This window comes from Chiloscyllium plagiosum, unplaced genomic scaffold (assembly GCF_037043375.1).
Source record: "Chiloscyllium plagiosum isolate Xiang-an unplaced genomic scaffold, Cpla_swu_hap1 HiC_scaffold_8, whole genome shotgun sequence".
NCBI classification, from domain to species: domain Eukaryota; kingdom Metazoa; phylum Chordata; class Chondrichthyes; order Orectolobiformes; family Hemiscylliidae; genus Chiloscyllium; species Chiloscyllium plagiosum.
In genome coordinates, this window is record NW_028270146.1 from 78,573,050 (window position 1) to 78,594,786 (window position 21,737).

General features: G+C 40.3%; 1 protein-coding gene and 1 long non-coding RNA gene across 4 annotated transcripts in view; one reads left to right on the forward strand and one right to left on the reverse strand.

Annotated features, from left to right (window-relative positions):
• Positions 1-9,683, reverse strand: part of cdin1 (CDAN1 interacting nuclease 1) — a 165,626-nt gene extending 155,943 nt beyond the window's left edge. The window contains exon 1 of one of the 2 annotated variants that reach the window (XM_087990026.1): positions 9,473-9,683. In XM_087990026.1, the coding sequence (XP_087846152.1) occupies positions 9,473-9,573 (101 nt within the window). In that variant the 5' untranslated portion in view covers positions 9,574-9,683. The remainder of the gene's footprint in view (positions 1-9,472) is intronic. The other variant, XM_087990027.1, reaches the window with a different exon arrangement.
• The window catches only part of LOC122553981 (uncharacterized), an 84,367-nt gene that overhangs the window by 27,482 nt on the left and 35,148 nt on the right, over positions 1-21,737 (forward strand). For both annotated transcript variants that reach the window (XR_015757948.1, XR_015757949.1), the window contains exon 2: positions 2,699-2,803. This is a non-coding gene — a long non-coding RNA (uncharacterized LOC122553981). The remainder of the gene's footprint in view (positions 1-2,698; positions 2,804-21,737) is intronic.

Sequence of the window (21,737 nt, forward strand, 5' to 3'; positions counted from 1 at the left end):
TAATACAATTACAACATTTAAAAGGCATTTGGTTGGGTACATGGACAGGTAGAATTTAGAAGGATATGGGGCAAATGCTGACAAAGGGAACTAGAATAATTTAGGATATCTGGTTGTTGTGGACAGGTTGGACTGAAGTCTGTTTCCATGCTGTTCAACTCTATGACTTGAGTTTCTTTAAGTTCAACCTTCCTGTACCCTCAGTTACCTGTTATCTGGCTAATGTTCCTGTGAAGCACCTTGGAACTTTTCATTCTGCTAAAGGTGCTTTATGAATAATTGGTGGTCTAAACAGACAAAGAAAATTTTTTTAAATTAATTTCTCTTCAGTCAGCTGTTTTTCTTTAAATCCAAAAATCCTGCTGGAAGTAGGAATCCGAAATTTAAACAAATAAGTAGCTTTAAATTTTCATTTTATGTATAAACTGCAGAAAAATCTCCACCTTGGTTTAAAACTCAATAACAAACAACTCAAACCACAAAGTTGCAAAACATTTTTAAAGTTGCCGTTCAATTACTTAGAAAGTTCCAAAAATAACGAATGCAGCATTAATACTAGCTGCTTCTAACAATATACTAAAAAAAAATTTTCTTTTTAAGTATCAAGAGGGAATGTGATGCCCAAATCTCCACTGTCCAATAAAATTACTAACTGCTGTTCCCAAAGCTGTTCGGAGACTGCAAAATTGTCCATCATTCGGTGATCACAGTTGATTGGAAATGATCTTTTCAGGAGACCCTTATAGGGAATATGCATTGAGCTCACCATATCTGTCTAAACAATTTTATGTAGCAACTTGAGTGGAAAAAAGAGAATTAGGGATCAATTAGAAGTGGGAGGACTTTACTCAGAAGCAATTTACAAAGAAATATTGGCAGAGATGCCACACACACGCACACAAAGGAAGAGGGTGTTTGCAGATCAGAGACAGAAGAATAGAAATTAATTGTGGGGACTGGCTTCATTTTACTGCTGTAATAAACGAAACTCAGAGAAAGTAGCCACTGTAATGAACCACAGATCAAATAGATTAGTAAATGTTTCCACAGAAATCTTTGAGACATTTATTCCAGAGGATCTATTTATATCATAAACAATCAAAACCAAACTAACAGTTACATAGAACATAGAACATAGAAGAATACAGCGCAGTACAGGCCCTTGGGCCCTCGATGTTGCACCGATCCAAGCCCACCTAAACTACACTAACCCACTATCCTCCATATACCTATCCAATGCCCTCTTAAATGCCCATAAAGAGGGAGAGTCCACCACTGTTACTGGCAGGGCATTCCATGAACTAACGACTCGCTGAGTGAAGAACCTACCCCTAACATCAGTCCTATATCTACCCCCCCTTAATTTAAAGCTATGCCCCCTTGTAATACCCGACTCAATACGCGGGAAAAGGTTCATACTGTCGACCCTATCTAACCCCCTAATCATCTTGACAGTTACCTGTCAAATTCTGAATTTTGGCATTTGACAGCAGATCAGCTGTGCTGAATGGCAAAATTATATCACTTCTGATACTGTTGAGAGGAATGGCCCTTCAGGGGAAAACAGCAACAGCTAAATTCATTGCACCGTGGTTGGCTCTGATCAGGGGAGGAGTAAAAAGTGTGGGAATAAAATTGTTACAGGGGATTCATTGTAAGGATAATAGTCAGACATTTCTGTGTTCTACAAACAAGACTCGAGGATATGTTGACTCCCTGGTGCTAGGGACAAGGATATCCTGTGGCTACAGGACATTTTGGATGGGGAAAGTGAACAGCCAGTGATCATGATACAAGTTGGGGCAGACGACGTAGGTTTAAAAAAAGGTATGAGGTCCTAAAAGCAGACTATAGTGAGTCAGGCAGTAAAGTGAAAAGTAGGACTGCAAAGGTAGTGATCTCAGGAATACTACTAGTGCCACATACGTGTCAGAGTGGAAATAGCAGGATATATCAATGAATATGTGGCTTAAAAGATGGTGCAAGGGAGAGAGTTTTAGATTACTGGGGCTTGAGGAACAGTTCTGCAAAACATGGAATCAGTACAAACTGGACAGGTTATACATGAGCAGGACTGGAACTATGTCCTTGCAGGAGTACTTTCCAGAGTAATTGAAAAGGCTTTAAACTAAAATAGCAGGAGGTTGGGAACTTATGCAAGCAGTCAGATGAAGGGGAATAAAGGGCACGGTGGCTCAGTAGTTAGCACTGCTGCCTCACAGCACCAAGGTCTCAGGTTCAATTACAGCCTCGGGTGACTGTCTGGGTGGAGTTTGCACATTCTCCTCGTGTCTGCGTGGGTTTCCTCCGGGTGCTCCGGTTTCCTCCCACAGTCCAAACATGTGGGGGCCAGGTGAATTGGCCATGCTAAATTGCCCATAGTGATAGGTGCATTAGTCAGAGAGAAATGGGTCTGGGTGGGTTACTCTTCAGAGGGTCAGTGTGGACTGGTTGGGCCGAAGGGCTTGTTTCCACACTGTAGGGAATCTAATAAAAAGTAGAAAGGGGAATAAGATAAATGTTAGAGAAATCAAGGGTCAAGATCAAACAGGGCCACAATGAAAAACCATGGGAATGAGACAAGTAAAAACATAAACCCTGTGGCTCGGTGCCTTAATACATGGAGGATTCAGAATAAATAGATGAATTGATCATGCAAATAGAAAACAGATATGATACACATGTGATTATTTTGCAGGATGCCCCATGTATGAGAACTCAGCAGCCAGTGTTTCGGAAGGATAGACAAAAAGGAAAAGGCAGTGGAGTTGCCCTGCTGATTAAAGAGGAAATTAATGCAATGGTGAGCAAAAACATTCATTCCAACAATGCAGAATCTGTATGGGTAGAGCTGAGAAACACATAGGGGCAAAAAACATCACTGGGTGTTAGATATAAAGTCTCAATCTGTAGGGGTGATGTTGGGAATGGCATTATACGGGAAACTGATGGGTGCAATTATGTAAATCTGCATATCAATTGGGTAAATCAAATTACTAACAAAACCATATAGGAGGAACTTGTAGAGTGTATAAGGGATGGTTTTATGGACCAATATGTTGAGGAACCAACAAGAGGTCAGGTCATTCTCAACTGGCTATTGCCTAATGAGACAGGAATAAATGACAATGTAATTATGCGAGGCACCTTGGAAATGAGTGCCCATAATATGATAGAATCCTCATCAAGGTTAGAGAGTGACATAGGTGATTCGGCATCTCACTAACAAAATATGATGGTATGAGGCACAAGTTGGCTGTGCTAGATTGGGGAATGTTATTGAAAGGGATGATGGTGAAAAGGCAATGGCAAACATTCAAAGGGCACTTGCATAAACTTCATTCCTGTCTGGCACTGAAGTAAAACAGGAAAAGTGGCCCAATCACGGCTGACAAGGGAAATTAGAAATAGCATTAGATACATGGAAAAAATCTATGAATTGGCTAGAATGAACAACAGACCTAAGGAATGGCAACATTTTAGAATTCAAAATGAGGAAAAGGGTTTGATGAAAAAAGGGGAAATAGAATATGAGTGTCGCTTGTGGGAATATAAAAAAATGATTGTGAAAGTTTCTGCAGGTATATGAAGAGAAAAGAAATCTGCAGACAAATGTAGATTCCTTACAGTCAGAAATGGGAAATTATAATGAGGAACAAAGAAATGGCTGACCAACTAAATACATACTTTGGCTCTGGGTTCACAAAAAAAGGACACAAATAACACACCAGAAATATTGAGGAATACAGGGTTAAGTGACAGTAAGTAACTGAAGGAAACCAGTATTAGCAGGAAAATTACGTTGGGGAAATTGATGGGATTGAAGGCTAATAAATCTGCAGGGTCTGATAAACTACATTCTAGAGTACTTAAGGAAGTGGCCTTTGAAATAGTGAATGCATTGATGGTCATCTTTCAAAACCATACGGACTCTGGTTACAGATTGGATGGTAGCTATGTAATCCCTTTATTTAAAAAAAAGGAGTGAGAGAAAACCAGGGAATTATAGACTAGTCAACCTGACAGTGGTGGCAGAGAAAAATGCTAGAGCTCAGAATAAACAATTTTAATAGCTCAGCACTTAAAAAAGAATGGCTGAATCAGACATAGTCAGGCATAAACCATGATTGATAAACCTACTGGAATTCTTTGAGATGCGATTCATAGAGTTGATGAGATAGAGCCAGTGAATGTGATATTTTGAACTTTCAGAAAGCCTTTGACGAAGTCCCATATAAGAAATTAGCATGTAAAGTTTAAGCAAGTAGGATTGGAGGTAATATATTCAATAGCTAAAACTGGACAGCTGACAGGAAGAAAAGAGTGGGAATAAATGGGTCTTTTTATGAATGGCAGACAGTGACTGGTAATGTACTGCAGGGATCAGTGCTAGGACCCCAGCTATTCATGACATATATTAATGATCTGTTTGAGGGAATTTAATGTAATATTGCAAAATTTTCAGGTGACACAAAGGTGAGTGGGAAGAGTAAGCTGTCAGGAAGATGTAGGCATGCTTCAGTGCGATTTGGTCAAGCTGCTTGAGTGGACGGATACAAACTTCCTGATGAAGGACTTTGGCCCGAAACGTTGATTTGCCTGCTCCTCAGATGCTGCTTGACCTGCTGTGCTTTTCCAGCACTATTCTAATCTTAATTCTAATCTCCACTTTCACCTGGACAGATGCAAAGCAAATGCAACATACCATGAATAAATGTGAGGTTTGGGAGCAAAAACAGGAAGGCAGATTATCATGTGAATGGCTATAAATTGAGAGAGGGGAATGCGCAATGAGACTTGGGTGTCTTCATACAACAGTCACTGAGGGGTAAGCATGCAGGTGCAGCAGGCAGTCATGAAGGAAGTGGTATGTTGGCCTTCATAGCGAAAGAATTAGAGATCAGTTGCAGGATTTCCTGCTGCAACTATAAAGGATCTTGGTGAGACTACACTGTGCTACGTTTTGGTCTCCTTATCTGAGAAAGGATGTTCTTGCTACAAAGTCCTCTGAAGGTTTACCAAACAGCAGGACTGACACATGAGAGATTGAATCAATTAGAATTATATTTGCAGGAGTTCACAAAAATGAGGGGGTATCTCAGAAATCTAATAAAATACAAAAAGTTTAGACAGGGTAGATGTAGGCAGGCTGTTCCCGATGACGGGTGGAGGCAGGGGGTCTGAAACCAGGGGACACCATCTAAAGAAACGGGGAAGACTATTTAGGACTGAGGTGAGGGAAGACTAGGAAATAGTGAGGTCTGCAGATGCTGGAGAAGTCAAGAGTAGATAAAGTGTAATGTTGGAAAAAGCACAGTGGGTCAAGCAGCATCTAAGGAGCAAGACAGTCAATGTTTCAGGCTTGACCCTTCATCACTTGTCATTCTGAAAATGGAGAATTTGTGGAATTCGCTACCATATAAAGCAGAAAGCATTGTGCTATTTCAAGAAGAAGTTGAACACAGCAGTTGGGACTAAAGGGATCAAAGGAGAAAAGCAGGAAAAGGTTTTTGAGTTGGATGATTAGCCATGATTATAATGAATGGCAAAGCATCCTAGAATGGCTTACTCCCACACCTATTTTCAGTGTTTCTATTTTACTTGAGGTCATCACAATACTGATTTCCTATCTCCTCCTGTCAGTCACACATCCCTCTTCCAATCCAGTGTTTGTCTCTGGCCACCACATCTTTCCATCTGATCTTGGGTTTTTCTCTTCTCATTTTTCCTGGCAATCCTCTCTCCATTACTCATCGTCACAATTCCTCTCTGCAACAGGTAACATATCATTTCAAATTTCTTCTTGCTGACTTTCTTCAATGCTTGCATAATTGTCACCGACAATCTGATGACTCGGTTCCCGATCTGTCCTTTCTCATTACTCAAAACATTTATCTCAGAATCTATATTCCATTAATACTCAGTCATGTTCCTCTCTCCTTGACTTTGCCAATATTTCTGCACCATATAGTTAGGCTGATCTTACAACTGTCGTGTGGATTCTTCTTTACAACTTCAATATTAGACATTACTCCATTGTACTTGCTCCAGTTACTCCACTCAGAACTATTCCATTCCTTTGTTTCCATTTTGTCACTTCCATTTTCTACCAAGACTGACCCCAGCTTTCTGAAACTACACATTTCCTCCAAATCTTCATCCATATCTTTACACCTGCACTCTGATCCTTTTCTCTCAAATCATCTATCATTCCTGAAATTGGTCTTGCATTTACTGATTTTTACACTCCTGTTTTCCAGTGGTTTTCTCCAAATACTTGGATATTTTCTCATCATGCCCACCACACAACGGAACTTCATCGCAAACAACATTGGCCAACACACTTTATCTCACTTCCTCAGTTGAAAGGACAATGATAAATAATCAGAAAAAGGAAGGAGCTTAGTAATGATCTTTAGTGTAATCTAAATTTGGCTAGAAGCTCTCACTGTCCTGTACACTGCTTCTTAACTGATCTGATACCCCTTTCACATATATTTTCATGTCATATGTACTTCTGAGGGTAACTCCTCCTCAACACCATTTTAAATAGGAAACTCCTTATTTTTAAGCAGTGCACCTTAGTTCTAGATTATCCCAAGAGGGGAAGCATTCTATCAGTTTACCCTGTTGATCCTCTCTCTGAAGCTGATATGTTTCAATAAGATGCTCCCATGCTTCTAAACTTCAATGTTTATTGACTGGTAGGAGTTAGAATCATTTTGATTGACTAACGGTGTATTCTGAGCACTCTGATTGAAATATTTAATGAAGTATATGGATCACTGATGTCTTCATGGCAAGGGATACCACTGGATAAATGGTTCTGTTGGAATGATGTTAGCTAGTACAGATTTTAATTCGGGAAAGTGACTTACTTCTCGGTGGGAACCTAATTCATCAAGTAGTGGGAAAACCTGTCACTTAACTCAAATCCTGCATCCCTGGTACCATTCTAGTTAATCTCTGTAAACTCACGAATGTGAGATCACCACAACTACTGTGATTTTTTCAGAAATTGGTGGGAATAGGAACATGGAAGACAGTGGTCACAGATGACACTTAGGCAGCAGCCACATGGCCACTGAATACAGAAAGAAATGTTAGCATGATGTTGAAAAGACTGCTAGTGTGCAAGGCTCAGTAATTGGATCTGCAGCTACAGCCTACCCCTATAGCCAGCAGTCAGCCCCACCCCATATCAGCAGCCAACTCCATATCCCAGGACCAGCGATTACCCCGATACTGACTGATCACACCAATACTCTACAACCTGCAACTACCTCAAAATCCACTCCAGCATCCTGCAACAAACCCAATGTCCAATGACTAACCCAATATTCAGCTGCAAGCAACTGTCAGCACCCTACCCCAAACAGGGGCCATCAAATACTGCCACACTGCCCCACACTCAACATTAAAAAAAGGCATCATCAATCCCCCAAAATGGCTCTTTCCTACAGGTGCCAATGCCCCCATCCTCTAGTTCCTGCAAGAAAACTGCACCGCAAAACAGATTTCAGCATTGCAAAAGGGAGATCCCAGCTGGCCTCATGGTTCAGTTTGACTCAGTACATGTCCTCTCCCAAGTTACTCAAGCCAGAGGTCCTCTTCCCAAGGCAAGAGGAAGAGAATTTCCCACTTGACCATACATGTCTAGGTGGAGGGCTCAGAGGAGATCATCAGCCACAAATTCCTCCCCAACAAGGTCAACAAGTTCTGCTCCATAAGGATGAGTGTCAAATGTCATTTCTCTTGAGGAGCAAAAAACAGACAAGATTGGTGTCTCCAAATGCACATGCCCTATTAACACTCCATCTTTCACACCAACTACATTTACCTGGAATCCCATTTTATTTTCTGTTCGGTTTGTCTACCTCTCCTCTTGGTCAGTATCAACATGTCAAGCCATCACAGTCACTCTCCACTTTTCCAAGTCCTTCTCTTAATGCCTCCTCACTTTGTCACATATCTAATCAATTTTCCTGCACCAGTCTTCCATCAAAGTTGGTCAGCTGGCTCATTTGTTTGCCATTCTTTCCACATATAATTATTCTGCGTTTATAATTTTTTCCCCCCTCACTATCTATTGCTCAATCCTTCCACCATTACTCTAAACCCAACTTTTACTTCTCCGGTGAACTTGTAGTTGTGCTACTCTTTTCTCCAACACCTATTAATTGTCTTGGCTTTTCACTGTCTGCATTTCTCTTTTGCTGAGCAGGCATAACACATCAGCTTTGTGCATGGAGAGGTAACCAGAGATCTGCTCTGATAAATGATCTAAAAGATCTCCTGGTACCACTTTGAAAAAGTATAGTGCAGGTCTTCTCAAACAAACATCACCAAAATAGATTATCTGATTATACTAAATTTTCAGGACTAAAGGGACACAGCTGAGATATAGAATAAATGGAATTACTCTTCAAGGGGACATCATAGATACACAGGTAGAATTGACTGTCTTGTTATGACTATGACTGGAAACATTCAATAGACTGGGGGCACTGGTCAAGAGAAAAACATGATCAACAGTTCAGGTTGGAGATCACCAATGAAAGATCACCAACCTGAAACACTGACTATTTCTCTCAGATGCTGGTTGATCAATTAATATTCCTAGCATTTTCTGTTTTTATTTCAAACTTTCAAAATCAGCAATACTTTGTTTTTGACTCTGACCCATTGCTGTTTATGGAATCTTGGGATATGGTTGTTACAGCAAAGGCCACGCTACCTCACACAAAAAAAACCTTTATATAATTCTGCAGCGAATATCTCACCTCCTGACACTTCAAAGCCTATCCACCAACTGAAAGACACACATCAGGAATGTGACAGAATACTGCCCACTTGCCTGGATGAGCGCAATCCCAGCAACACAAGAAGCTTGACACCACCTAGAACAAAGTAGCCTGCTGGCTGACACCATATCCACAAATATTCACTCCCTCCACCACTGACACTCATTAACCATGTGTAACCATCCATAAGATGCAATGCAGAAATTCACCAATGAAGATTCCTTAGTCTTCCAAATTCACGATCACTTCCATCTAAAGATACAAGGGCAGCAAGGTACATGGGAATACCACCATTTGTAAGTTCTCCTCCAAGTCGCTTACAATCCTGGCTTGGAAACATACCACCATTCCTTCATTGTCACTGGGTGAAAACCATGGAATTTCCCTCCCTGAGGGCATTTTGGGTCAACCCACAGTAGGTGGAGTGCAGGGGTTCAAGAAGGCAGCTCACCATCATCTTCTGAAAGACAACTAGGTTTGAGCAACAAATGGTGGATCAGCCAGAGATGACCATGTATGCCATTAAAGAATAAAAACCTGATTCCAACGAATGTTATCAGCATTCTGTGCCTTTATGAGTTGGTTTGAGAGTTTGCTCTGGCCCGCTGCTCTGACAGTGAGACAGCTGCAGTGTGTATGGAGCTATCTGTCTGTGTGTCTCCCCCTACCTGGGGAACTGCTCCATCAGCAGCTTCAGGCCCTGTCTGTTGGGCCGCAGCCTCTCCAGGTAGCGGCTGATCTGACCGTACTGCGCCCGGCTCAGGATCATCCCGGGATGCGCCCACACTCTTCGGCGAGCAGCACCAGGCCACAGAAGCGATCCGGACACTGACAGTCCACTCCTTCCCCCCCCCCCAGCAACCGCCGCCTTTCCCGCCGCCGAAAACGAATCTCCGGCCCCGGCAACAGCAACACCAACACTGATTGGCTGAAGAGCCACTCTCCCCCACCCCCCCCCCCCCACGGACCAAGGACCGGGGAGAGAGGAAAGACCGGATTGGTCAATAACCAGGAAGTGGCAGGGAGACGGGGACCTAGTGAGAAAGAGAAGGTTAGAGAGTGTGAGACAGATGGAGAGAAAATGGGATAGGGGAAGAATGGGTGAGTAGAATGAGAGTGGAAGTGACAGCAAGAGTGGGATACAAGGAGAGTGGGAGGGATAGAAAGAGAGTGAGAGGGACATTGAGAGTGGGAAAGAAAGAGAGTCAGAGAGAGAAAAAGCATTTTCATTAATCTGAACCATAAAACAGCAATGAAACCATAATCTTATTTTTGAACTGACCTCTGGTTTCTTCCCTGCAGAAACTGTTTAACAACTAATCACAATTAAACAGAATATAATTTAATTCTTCAGCTGTGTAATCAACTCATAATAATTAATTATTGAACAATAATGCAATCCTATAATCCCCACCTTGAGGTTTAAAAATACCGTAGCATTCAATTTCTCATCTAGTTACACCTTATTAATTCACCATATTCACCCAAATGAAGTTTACAAGTCATAAAGCCCTGAATAGAACCTTAGGGCACTCACATTCAATAATTGTTTATAATCCTTCTTTGGCCTGATGTAAAACACCAAATTCTACTTGTCCTCTCGTTCCTCCCTGTACCCATCTTTTGTATATTCCTTATCTTGCAACACAAATTCCTTTAACTTTATTCCATTCTCTGTACGCTTGAATTAAGTTTAAATTCAGTTATTATAAAACTCACTTCTCTCGGAAGCATGTGTTAATGCATTGATAATTTAAACATGTCTCCTTCTACTGACCAATCATGCCATTCTCATGTAGCTAAACATGTTGGAAATCTGTTTTTCAGTGTCATGCATTTTCACCTGTTTGTCCCTTTATATGTTGTGATGCACTAGTCTGGCCACAACTGCAAATTTGCATCAGAATTCCAATATCTTGTCAATCTTTCTGGACTTCACATAATCATATTGAAAGATGTGTGTGAGGATCAACATTTTTGTTTACCTCCCATCAATACATTGGATGATGATCAGTACATCAACTGCAGTTCAGTTCTCTTAAGAAATTACTTCAAGGATACAAGAGAAAATAATCAAACTTCTGATCTAATTCTCACTTTACTGACCTTCATTAAATTTCTGTAGATACCAGATCATGCAAATAATACTGAATCTGAATTTTTTATAACGTGTTTTCCCTCAAATCTATTTCCTATCCTTCTCTCACTCATAATGAAGGTTACACATTCCACTAATTGCTATCTTTTCTCATCCAAATACATTGAAGGAACCTCACTTCTGCTATAACAGCATTTTTATTTCTCCAGGAATCAAATATTCCATCCGTTTTCAAGCATTAACATGGCCCATTCATTAATTCCTTTGACAATCATAATTGCTTTTGTCTTTAACACAACTCTTTGGATCTAAACAAGTTTAAAACAGAAGCTGGATTTCTTTACAGCTCCACTAACTGAAGAAGGGCTTATGCCCGAAATGTCGATTCTCCTGTTCCTTGGATGCTGCCTGACCTGCTGCGCTTTTCCAGCAACACATTTTCAGCTCTGATCTCCAGCATCTGCAGCCCTCACTTTCTCCTCCACTAACTCTTACCCTATACTATAAATGAACATTTAATTCTTAGGAGAATTATTGAAACTTTTTAAATATTATTAAGTTCTATAGTATTCCAAAGAATAAGAGCTGCCAATATCTTGTCATTTTTGTTGACCCTTCTTTCCTCAGATTCATAAATTCCTGTGTTTCCGAGTGGTATAATCTGCAAAAATGTCACACCTATTAAAAGCTCAATTTCATTCCATCACTCCAGGTAATCAACAATGATAATAAAAATGATTATTTTTTATTATGTATTCACTGCAAATCCTCCCACTCAACAACATTCCATGTCTATTTCAGAAAAACTTCAATTCACAAACCAGTACTATGTCAGAACACCCATTTAAAAGAAATTACTGTATGCATGTTGCTTATTCTTTCACGTTTCCATTTTTTTTTGAAATTCAACCAACAGTGTTGTTGGTCAACAATATGTTTCATTTATTTCTCTTCAAATTGTAACTTTCTTCCTTGATACTCAGAAACCCACAAGCTGCCCAGACTGTATATATCAAAAATTAAAAGTTCCATCTATTCTTTTAACAGAAATAAACTCGCTTTCACCTTTGGCTGCATAGAAGAGCAACTCACATCAACTTCAATTCTTAAATTTCCAACATAATTATATCCAGCATTTTTTTAAATAAAAATTCAACTTATCAAAGAAAGAAGCATTTACAGTTGTGGGGAATTGCACAACTAATTTACAAGCACTTTAAACCACAAAAGATAAATAATAAATCTGAATCAGTTAAACTCAACTTTTTTTTTTGAAAATGCAAAGCCTGCAGTCCAAATGATTACAACATTGTTCTAAACTTCTTTAAAGTTAAAGAATGCCTTCTCATGTTTTGATTGCAAAGCCCATCTACTGAAATAAATTTAACTTGACTCAGAACCAAATCAATTAGTTCAGATTATAAAAGAGGAGGAATTTTTAATTCAGACAATGGAACCAAGGCTTTTCTCCTCTTGAACAAATAATACAGCTTTTCAAAATTTCATGCTTTTAATAATCATTTGTATTTCCAGATTGTTTTTTTTTATCAGCTATGACTTTTAAATCAAGGTATCAAGAACCAGGCAAGTAGTGCAAGAGTCTCCTGAAATGATTTCGCTCACAAATCTGTTTTCCACTTTAGAGACTGATGAGGGCGATGGCCCCTCAGGAGAGTACACTGAACTAAGTCAGTATTCCAGATCACGCAACACCAGATCATAGTCCAACAGGTTTATTTGGAAGCGCTAGTTTTTGGAGTGCTGCTCCTTCATCAGGTAGCTGATGAAGGAGCAGCACTCTGAAAGCTTGTGCTTCCAAATAAACCTATTGCTCTATAACCTGCTGTAGTGTGATTTTAACATTGTCCACCCAGTCCAACACCAGCACCTGCACATAATAAGTCAGTATTGGCACCACAGGTGATGCAGCAGTACTTGAGGGGAGGTAGAAGAATGAAAGATTAGGACTGATCGGGGATTATTTAGTTAGACTGGCATATCTGCAAACCATAAATGTGACTCCAGGATAGTATGTTGCCTCCTTGATACCAGAGTCAAGGACAGCATCAGGACATCTTTCGAGCCAGAGCGTACAGCCAAACATAGTAGGTTATGTTTTCACCAATGACTTGGATAGGAAGGGGAATGAGTTCCTGAAAGCAGATTTATGGAGGAGATTCAAAAGCAGGCTGTCCAAAGCAGTTTTTAAAAAATATTCATTCACTGGATTTGGCCATCACTGGCTGGCCAGCATTCTTGTTGCCCATGCCAGTTGCCCTATAGAAGATGGTAGTGAGCTGCCTTCCTGAATCACTACAGTCCATGTGCAATGGGTTGACCCACAATGCAGTTAGTGAGAGAGTTACAGGATTTTGATGCAGGAACAATGAAAGAACAGTGATATATGTCCAAGTCAGGATGGTGAGTGGCTTTGAGGGCAATGTGCAGATGCAGCAATCCCATTTATCTGCTGTCCTTGTCCTTCTAAATGGAAGTGGTCATGGGTTTGGAGGTTGCTGTCTAAGGAGCCTTGGCAAACTTTTGCTGTGAATCATGTAGGTAGTAAACACTGCTGCTGAGTATTGGTGATGGAGGGAGTGAATACTTGTGGATATGGTGCCAATTAAGTGGGCTGCTTCGTCCTGGAAGGTGTCCTTTGGGTGAGTTATTCGCCACAAGATTCTGAGCATCTGACCTGCTCTTGTCACCACTGCATTTATATGGTAAGTCCAATTGAGTTTCTGTTCAATAATAACCAAAAGGACTTTGAGAGTGGGCAATTCAGTGATGGTAGCCCCATTGAATGTCAAGGGACATTCTTATTGGAGATAGTCATTGCCTGGCATTTTTATGGCACAGATGTTATTTGCCATTTATCAGCCTAAGCTTGGATATTGTCCAGACTTGTTGCATTTGAATATGGATTGCTTCAATATCTGAGGAATCACAAATGGTGCTGAGATTGTGCAATCATTAGCGAACATCCCCACTTCTGACCTTATGATAGAGGGAAGGTCATTGATGAAGCAGCTGAAGATAGTTGGACTAAGGACACTACCCTGAGCAACTCCTGCAGAGATGTCCTGGAACTGAGATGATTGACCTCCAACAACCACAACCTATGTGCCAGGTATGACTCCAATCAGCAGAGAGATTGCCCCGATACCCATTGATTCCAGTTTGCTCAGGCTCCTTGATGTCACCCTTAGTCGAATGCAGCCTTGATGTCAAGGGGTGTCACTCCAATCTCACCTCAACTAATTCCAGAATTAGTCCCATTTCCAGTTAAATAAGCATAGAAACAGGATTGAGTATGTAGTTCGAAATCTGGTGTAGGATGGAAGGCATCAGATATATGAGGCCTTGGGACTGGTTCTATGCCCAGCGGATGGATGGAGACAGAAATGGGGCATGCATCCTCACAGAAAGTTTTGCTTGGGTTTATATTTGTTCAACACAAGAATGGGTGCCTCAGAGAGAGCTCAGATTTATGGGAAGCAAAACTAATCAAAGGAAAAATGCAGACAAAGTAATGGCATTTATCAAATAGGATCAAAATAGACTATATGGTTGAATTACAGGCACTGTATCTGCCACAGCATTTGCAAAATCATTGTTGATTTGAATTAACAAATTGAAGTGCATGGATATAATTTCATTGTCATTTGAGGTGTGGCTACAGGGTAACTGAGGTTAGGAACTGAATACAAAAGGACATTCTCAATTTAAGAGGGACAGATAAAAAGGAAAATGAGGTGAAGTCATACTCTTAATAAAGGATGACATTGGTACATTAGTAAGAGCGGATCATTATTGATGGATCAAGGTTAGAATCAGTTTGGGTGGATCGAAGAAATAGCAAAGGAAATAAAAATTAGTGGGAATTGTGTGTAGAACTCTAAGTTGTCATACTAATGTTAGACATTCTAGAATTCAGGAAATTAGAAATATGTGTAACATGGGTAACAATAATAATGGATAACCTCAATTTGCTTATTGGATGTGTTAACCAGCAGTGATGCTGTAGAGAATTTCTTCCTGGACTGTATGTGAGATAGACTTCTGGAACAGTCTGTTGAGGATCCAGCAAGGGATTGGGCTATTTTTTATTTGATGTTGTATAATGAGAAAGAGCTAATTAATGGTCTTGCTGCAAAGGAGCTTTTGGGAAACAGTGATTATACTTTGATAGAATTTTACATGGAGTTTGAATGCGATGTGATTCATTCTGAAACTCAGGTCTTAAAACTGAGCAAAAGAAACAAAGAGGGTATGAGGGGAAAGTTGGCTAGTGTGGACTGGAAAACACACTAAAAGATTTGATGTTCAACTTGCAATGGCTAATATTTCAAGAAAGATTATATGGTTTCCAATAAATATATATTCCTGCAATGCACAAACACCCAAAAGGAAAGGTGAGTCAACAATACTTAAAGAAAGATTAGATCAAAAGAAGTGCCATATTACAATACCAGAAATAGTGGTTATCTTAAGAATTGGGAGCTATTTATGACCCTCCAAAGGAAGGACAAGAGATTGATAAAGCACAGTAAAAGAGCTAATGAATGTAAGCTGGCAAGAACTTACAAGTATAATGTAAAAGCTCCTACTGATATGTGGCCAGAAAAGGATTAGCAAGGATAAATGTGGGTCCATCATCGTTGGGAAATGGAAAATTTATAATGGAGAATGAAGACATTACAAAGAAACTAAACAGTCACTTTGCATTTGTCTTCATGAAAGAAGATACAGAGTATCTCTCACAAATACTCAGTGGCCAGTGGGCCTGTGTAACAAAAGGGCTAAGGAACAGAAAATAGGGTAGGAAAAGGTATTTTCCCCTTGTGGCTTCTCTTTCATACAATATGATCATGTCTGATACTTTATCTCAAAGGCATACTCTGACTTTTACCCAATGTCTGGAAATCTATTTATTTCTTTTTAAATATATTCAGTGACCTGGCCTTTGCTTACTATGATAGAGATTTCCACAGAATAACTGCCCTCTGAGTGAAAACATTTCTCCTCAGCTCAGTCCGAAATGATCTACCCAGTATCCTGACAATGTGACCCCTTTTCCGACTACCAGAAAGGGTCCATCATCCTGGAATTCAGTCCAACTGGCCCTGACAGAATTTTATGTATTTCAATGAGATTGTCTCTCAATCTTCTAAACTCCAGGGAATGCTGGTCCGTTGACCTAATTTCTCCTCATATGACAAGCCTGCCCTTCCAGGAATTAGCCTTATGTACCTTCACTGAATTCTCTCTGTGGAAATGTATCTTTTCTTAGATAAGGAGACCAAACTGTACATGATGGTCCAGCTGTGGTCTCACCAAGGCTCTGTATAATTGCACTAAGGCTTCCTTGCTCCTGTACTTGAATTCTCTTGCAATAAAGGCCAACATACCATTTGCATTCCTCGCTGTTTGTTACACTTGCATGCTTGTTTTCAGTGACTGGTGTACAAGGGCAACCAATTCTCCTCTTACTTCAACATTTTCTCATCTGTCACAGTTTAACCATAAATCTGCCATTCTGTTTCTCCTAAATTCACACTTATCCACATTATTATCACATCTGCCTTGTATTTACCTTCTCACTCAACTTATCTAAATTCCCTTGAATTGTCTTCATAATGATCTTCCCACTCACAATTCCTTTTGTTTATACATCATCAGCAAACTTGAAGCTATTATATTTGATTCCCTCATCCAAATCATTGATAATTATTGTGAATATCCATGTCCCAACACTGATCTCTGTTGTATCCCACTAGAGACTGTTTTTCACTCTGAAAAAAAACCCCATTTATTTCTACTTTCTGTTTCCTGTCTGCTAACCAGTTCTCAATCCATTCCAATATGTTACATCCATGTATTTTAATTTTGCACACTCTTGTTAAACTTTTTTTGAAAATCCAAATACATTATATCCACTGTTCTCATTAACCTATTTTACTTATATCCTTAGAAAAACTACCAGGACTTTTGTCAACCAAGACTTATGTTCTATAATCGATGATAGGAGCAGGAAAGGTGAGGACCCTTAGACAGGCTGTCAGCATCATCGAGGAAAACAGGAGAGGTGAGACAGAAGCAGATAAATCAACGAGAGAGTTGTGTGGGACTCAGCAGAAGCAATGACGTTAAAAGGAGCAGCAAGAACGGAGGGGTCCCAGAAGCAGATAGGACCACAGTGAGCTGTGTGAGACTCAGGGGTGGGAGCAGTAAGAGTAGAGAGATCTCAGAAGCAGACAGGACAGCGAGATGCTGTGTGGGACTCAGCATTTGCAGCTGTGAGGTTAAAAGGAGCAGTGAGAGTGGAGAGATCCCAGAAGCAGATAGGATGGTGGAAGAGCTACTTCAATGAAATCAAATGGGATATCATGTGAGAGCAGGAGATTAAGTGCTGGATATTTCTATCTTGTTTCCTGTTTAAGACCAAAAATACAGCTTAAATAGTTACATAGATAATTAATACTTTAGAACTTCAAAAATAAATTAAAGTTGTGGTTCTGCGTGTTCATCTGCCATGAGCAAAAACAAGTTTTTTTTCCAGTTTATATTTAAATAGATATAAGGGTAAAATAAAAGCCTTCATTTGCACATCCTGCACGATGTGGGAAATCCTCAGTGTTCCTGGTAGTCTGGTTAACCATGTGTGTAGAAGGTGCCTGCGGTGAGAGTTACTCAAGCTCTGGGTTTTTAGAACTTGAGAATCAACTGTGGACAGTGTGGGGCATTCATGAGGGTGAAAGGTTTGTGGATAACATGTTTGTGGATAACACCATCAATGGCAAATGGGACTAGATTAATTTAGGATATCTGGTCAGCATGGACGAGTTAGACCAAAGAGTCTGTTTCCGTGCTGTACATCTCTATGACTCTATGACCCACAGATTAAGGACATGCAGGCAGAGTGAGACTGGATGGTCACCAGACAGAAGAAGAGGATCAGATAGATAGTGAGGAAATCCCATAAGCACATCTTGCTTGGAACCTAATTTTCAGCCTTGAAAAACAAGAGAGAATTACAGATCCTGTGTAGAGGAAAGCCAGAACTGAGGACCTGACACCATAGGTTGTCCAGTTACTCAGTGGGAGGGAGTAAACAGGTGTTTCTATGGCAGTAGATGTGTTTCCAGGATGGTCTGTTGCCCCCTCGGTATGCCAAGGTCATGAATTTCATAGAAAGGCTGTAGGGCTTTCTGAAGGGGCAGGGTAATCAGCTCGAGATCGTGATCCATTTTGGATAGGAAGGAAGACATAGGAAGAAAGAGAAATGATGTCCTGCAAATAGACTATAGGCAATTAGGTAGGAAATTGAAAAACAGGACTTTTCATCCAGAATAATCTTCGCATTATTCCCAGTGGAATGCACTAGTGAGTATAGGAATAGAAGAAAGGTGACATGGTGGCTCAGTAGTTAGCACTGCTGCCTCTAAGTGCCAAGAATCCAGGTTTAATTCAGGTGCCTGTTTGTGTGGAGTTTTCACATCCTCCCTGTGTCTGTGCGGGTTTCCTTCGAGTACTTCAGTTTCCTCCCTCAGTCCAGAGATGTACAGACTGGGTAGATTGGCCATGCTAAATTGCCCATAGTGTCCGGGGATGTGCAGTCTAGGTGGGTTTAACCATGGGAAGTGCAGGTTACACAGATAGGGTAGGGGAGTGCGTCTTGGTGGGTTGCTTTTCAGAGGTCTGTGTGGACCCAGTGGGTCAAACGGCCTGCTTCCACACTGTAGGGACTCAATGGTTGCATGGCAGGAGAGATGGTCCAAGAGGAAGGCTTTAGATTCCTGAGGCATCATGACTACTTCTGGGGCAGGTGGGATCTGCGCAACCTGGAAAGAATGCATTTGAACAGCAATGGGACCAACACTGTCATGCAGGGGGATTTGCTGCTGGAGATAGATTTAAATTGATTGGCAGTGGGAATCTTAACAAGTAGTTCAAAGGGGAGAGAATTTGGGATGGAATTACAAAGTAACTATGAGCAAGTGAGTCTGGAAGGTAGAGGGAACATAAGGTAGATGGGAAAGTGGCTTTCAACAGCATGTCAGCTTCAAACAGCTGCCCCCAATCCAAATCAAGAAGGACATAACAAGAGCACAGAGTAGCTGTGTTCCAATAAAGACAAAAGGTAAGACCAAGAATGGAGAACCCTGGGTATCAAGGCACATAAAGATTAGTAGTAAACGAAAAAGGGTAGTCTATAGCAGATACTGGAGGCTCAATGCAGAGAGACCATAGAGGAGTCTAAAAAGAGCAGATTGGCAACCTTAGAAAAGGAAGTTAAGAAGGCTTATGAAAAAACATTGGAGGGTAAAATAATGGAAAACTTAAAGGGCTTTTTTGAAAGAGGAAAAAGAGAATAACTAGGGAAAGAGTAGGGCCCATGAGGCACCATGAAGGTAATCTGTGAACACATTGGTGCAGTCCTCAATGAGTACTTTGCCTGCATGGTCTTTGGTGATCACAGTGGAAAAGATGATGCCAGTATAGGCATTAGACTGGAGGACTGTAAATGATCAGAAAAAGAAACATACTGAGAGAGAAGGTACTATTGAGCTTATTAGCCTTAAAAGTGGATACATCCATAAACCTGGATGAGATATAACCTAGGCTGTTGAGGGACGCGAGGGAGGACTTTCAGATCCTCTCTGGCCACAGGTGAGTTTCCAGAGGATGAGAAGACTGCTAATGTTGTCCCATTATTTAAAAAAGGAAGAAGGGTTGGATTGGGAAACTACAAGCTGACCAATCTAACCTCAATGATGGAGAGGTTATTGGAAGAATTCTCAGTGTCAGAATGAATCAGCACTTGTAATGAAACAGATTAATCAGCAACAGTCAGCATGGATTTGAAAAGGTAAGGTTGAGATTGACAAATTTGATCAAATATTTTGAAGATATAACCAGAAGTGTTGATGAGGTCAACATATAGTTTAGCAAGGCTTTTCAAAAGGTCCCTTATAGAAGACTATATAAGAAAGTAAAAGCCCATAAGATCCAATGCAATTGGCACATTGGATCCAAAATTGGCTGATAGGTAGGAAGCAGAGGATGATGGGAAGCAAATGTTTCTCTGACAGGAGATGTATTGCCAGTGAAATTCCATAGTGCTCAGTGCAGGGCCCTTGCTACTTGTGGTGTACTTTAATGATTTGGACTTAAATGTAGATGGTACGATCAAGAAGTTTGGGGATGACAAGACATTTGATAAGATGATAAATAATAATAAGATGAGCCTTAAATTGCCGAGAGATATCTATGGACTAGTCAGCTCAGCAGAGCAATTGCAAATGGAATTTAGCCAGGAAAATTGTGAGGTAGTGCACGTGGGGAGGGTGAACAATTACACCATGAATGGTAGGACCCTGGAGAGTACTAAAGATCAGAGGGATCTTGGTGCGTATATATACACAGATCCCAGAAGATAGGGCAGAAAGAAAATTGGTTTGAAACCACATGAATACTTGCCTTTATTGATAACAACATGGAACACCAGAGCAAGGAGACAATGCTAGAACAGTATAAAACACAGGTTCGGCTAAAATGGCTCTGTATTTAGTTCTGGTCACCATATTATAGGAAGGATGTGATTGCATGAGAAAGGGTGCAAAGGAGATTTACTAGGATGCTACCTGGGCTGAAGGGCCTGAGTGTGAGGAAGGATTGGACAAGATGAGTTTGTTTCCCTTGAAGCAGTGAAGGTTAAGAGTAACCTGATAAGGTATATAAGATTATGAGAGGCTTTAATAGTGTTGATAGGAAGACACATCTTTCATCAATAATGAGTTCAAAAGCCTGGGGGGGCATAGATTTAATATAAAATGTAGAAGGTTAATAAGGCAGTTGTGGAAAAATCTTTTCACCCAGAGTCTGGAACTCACTGACTGAAAGATTGGTTGAGTCAGAAACTCCCCTTATATTAAGCGGTATTTACATCTTCACTTGTGTTGCCACAACCTCGAGAAAAATGGGCAAAGAGCTGGAAAATGGAATTAGTGTGGTCAGATCTTTGTTGGCCAGTATGGGTATGATGACTCTTCCTGTGTTATAAATGGCTTTAAAACCATATTGACTTTATGTTATCCCATTTATATTTTCTAAGTGTCCTGTTATTGCATCCTTTTATGACTGCTAATGTTAGGCGAACCGACTTGTAATTGCCAGTTTCTCCCTCTTTCATTTCTGAAATTATGGGTTTACATTTACCACCCTCCAATCTGCCAGGACTGTTCCAGAGTCTATAGAATATTGTGAGATGACAACGAATGAATCCATTATCTCTATGGCCACCTTATTATTGTACCCTGAGACACAGATTATCAGACCCTGGGGATTTATCAGCTTTTAGTCCCATTAATTTCTCAAAGGTGTTTTTTAAATTAATGCTAATGTCTTTTTGTCTGCTTCCCAAAAGACCCTTTCTTCCCTAGCATTTCTGGGAAGTTATTTTTAACTTCTTTTGTGAAGACAGAATAAAAATAGTTGATAATTACATTGCCATTTCTTTCTTCTCCATTATCAATTCTCCCGTTTCAGTCTACAAGGGACATATATTTGTCTTTACTAAACTTTGCCTTGTTACGCACTTGTAAGAAAATCTTTAAATTCTTGCAAACGTATGCTCATACTTTATCTTCCAACTCTTAATCAATCTCTTGGTGTTCCTTTGGTGCTTTTAAACTAGTCCCAATCCTCAGACTGGCTACTTTTTTCTTGATATTTTACATGACTCCTCTTTGGATCTAACACTATCCTTACTTTTCTTTTGTTAGTCACTGTTGGACATTTCCTATTGTATTTTTACACCAGAGAAGAGTGTG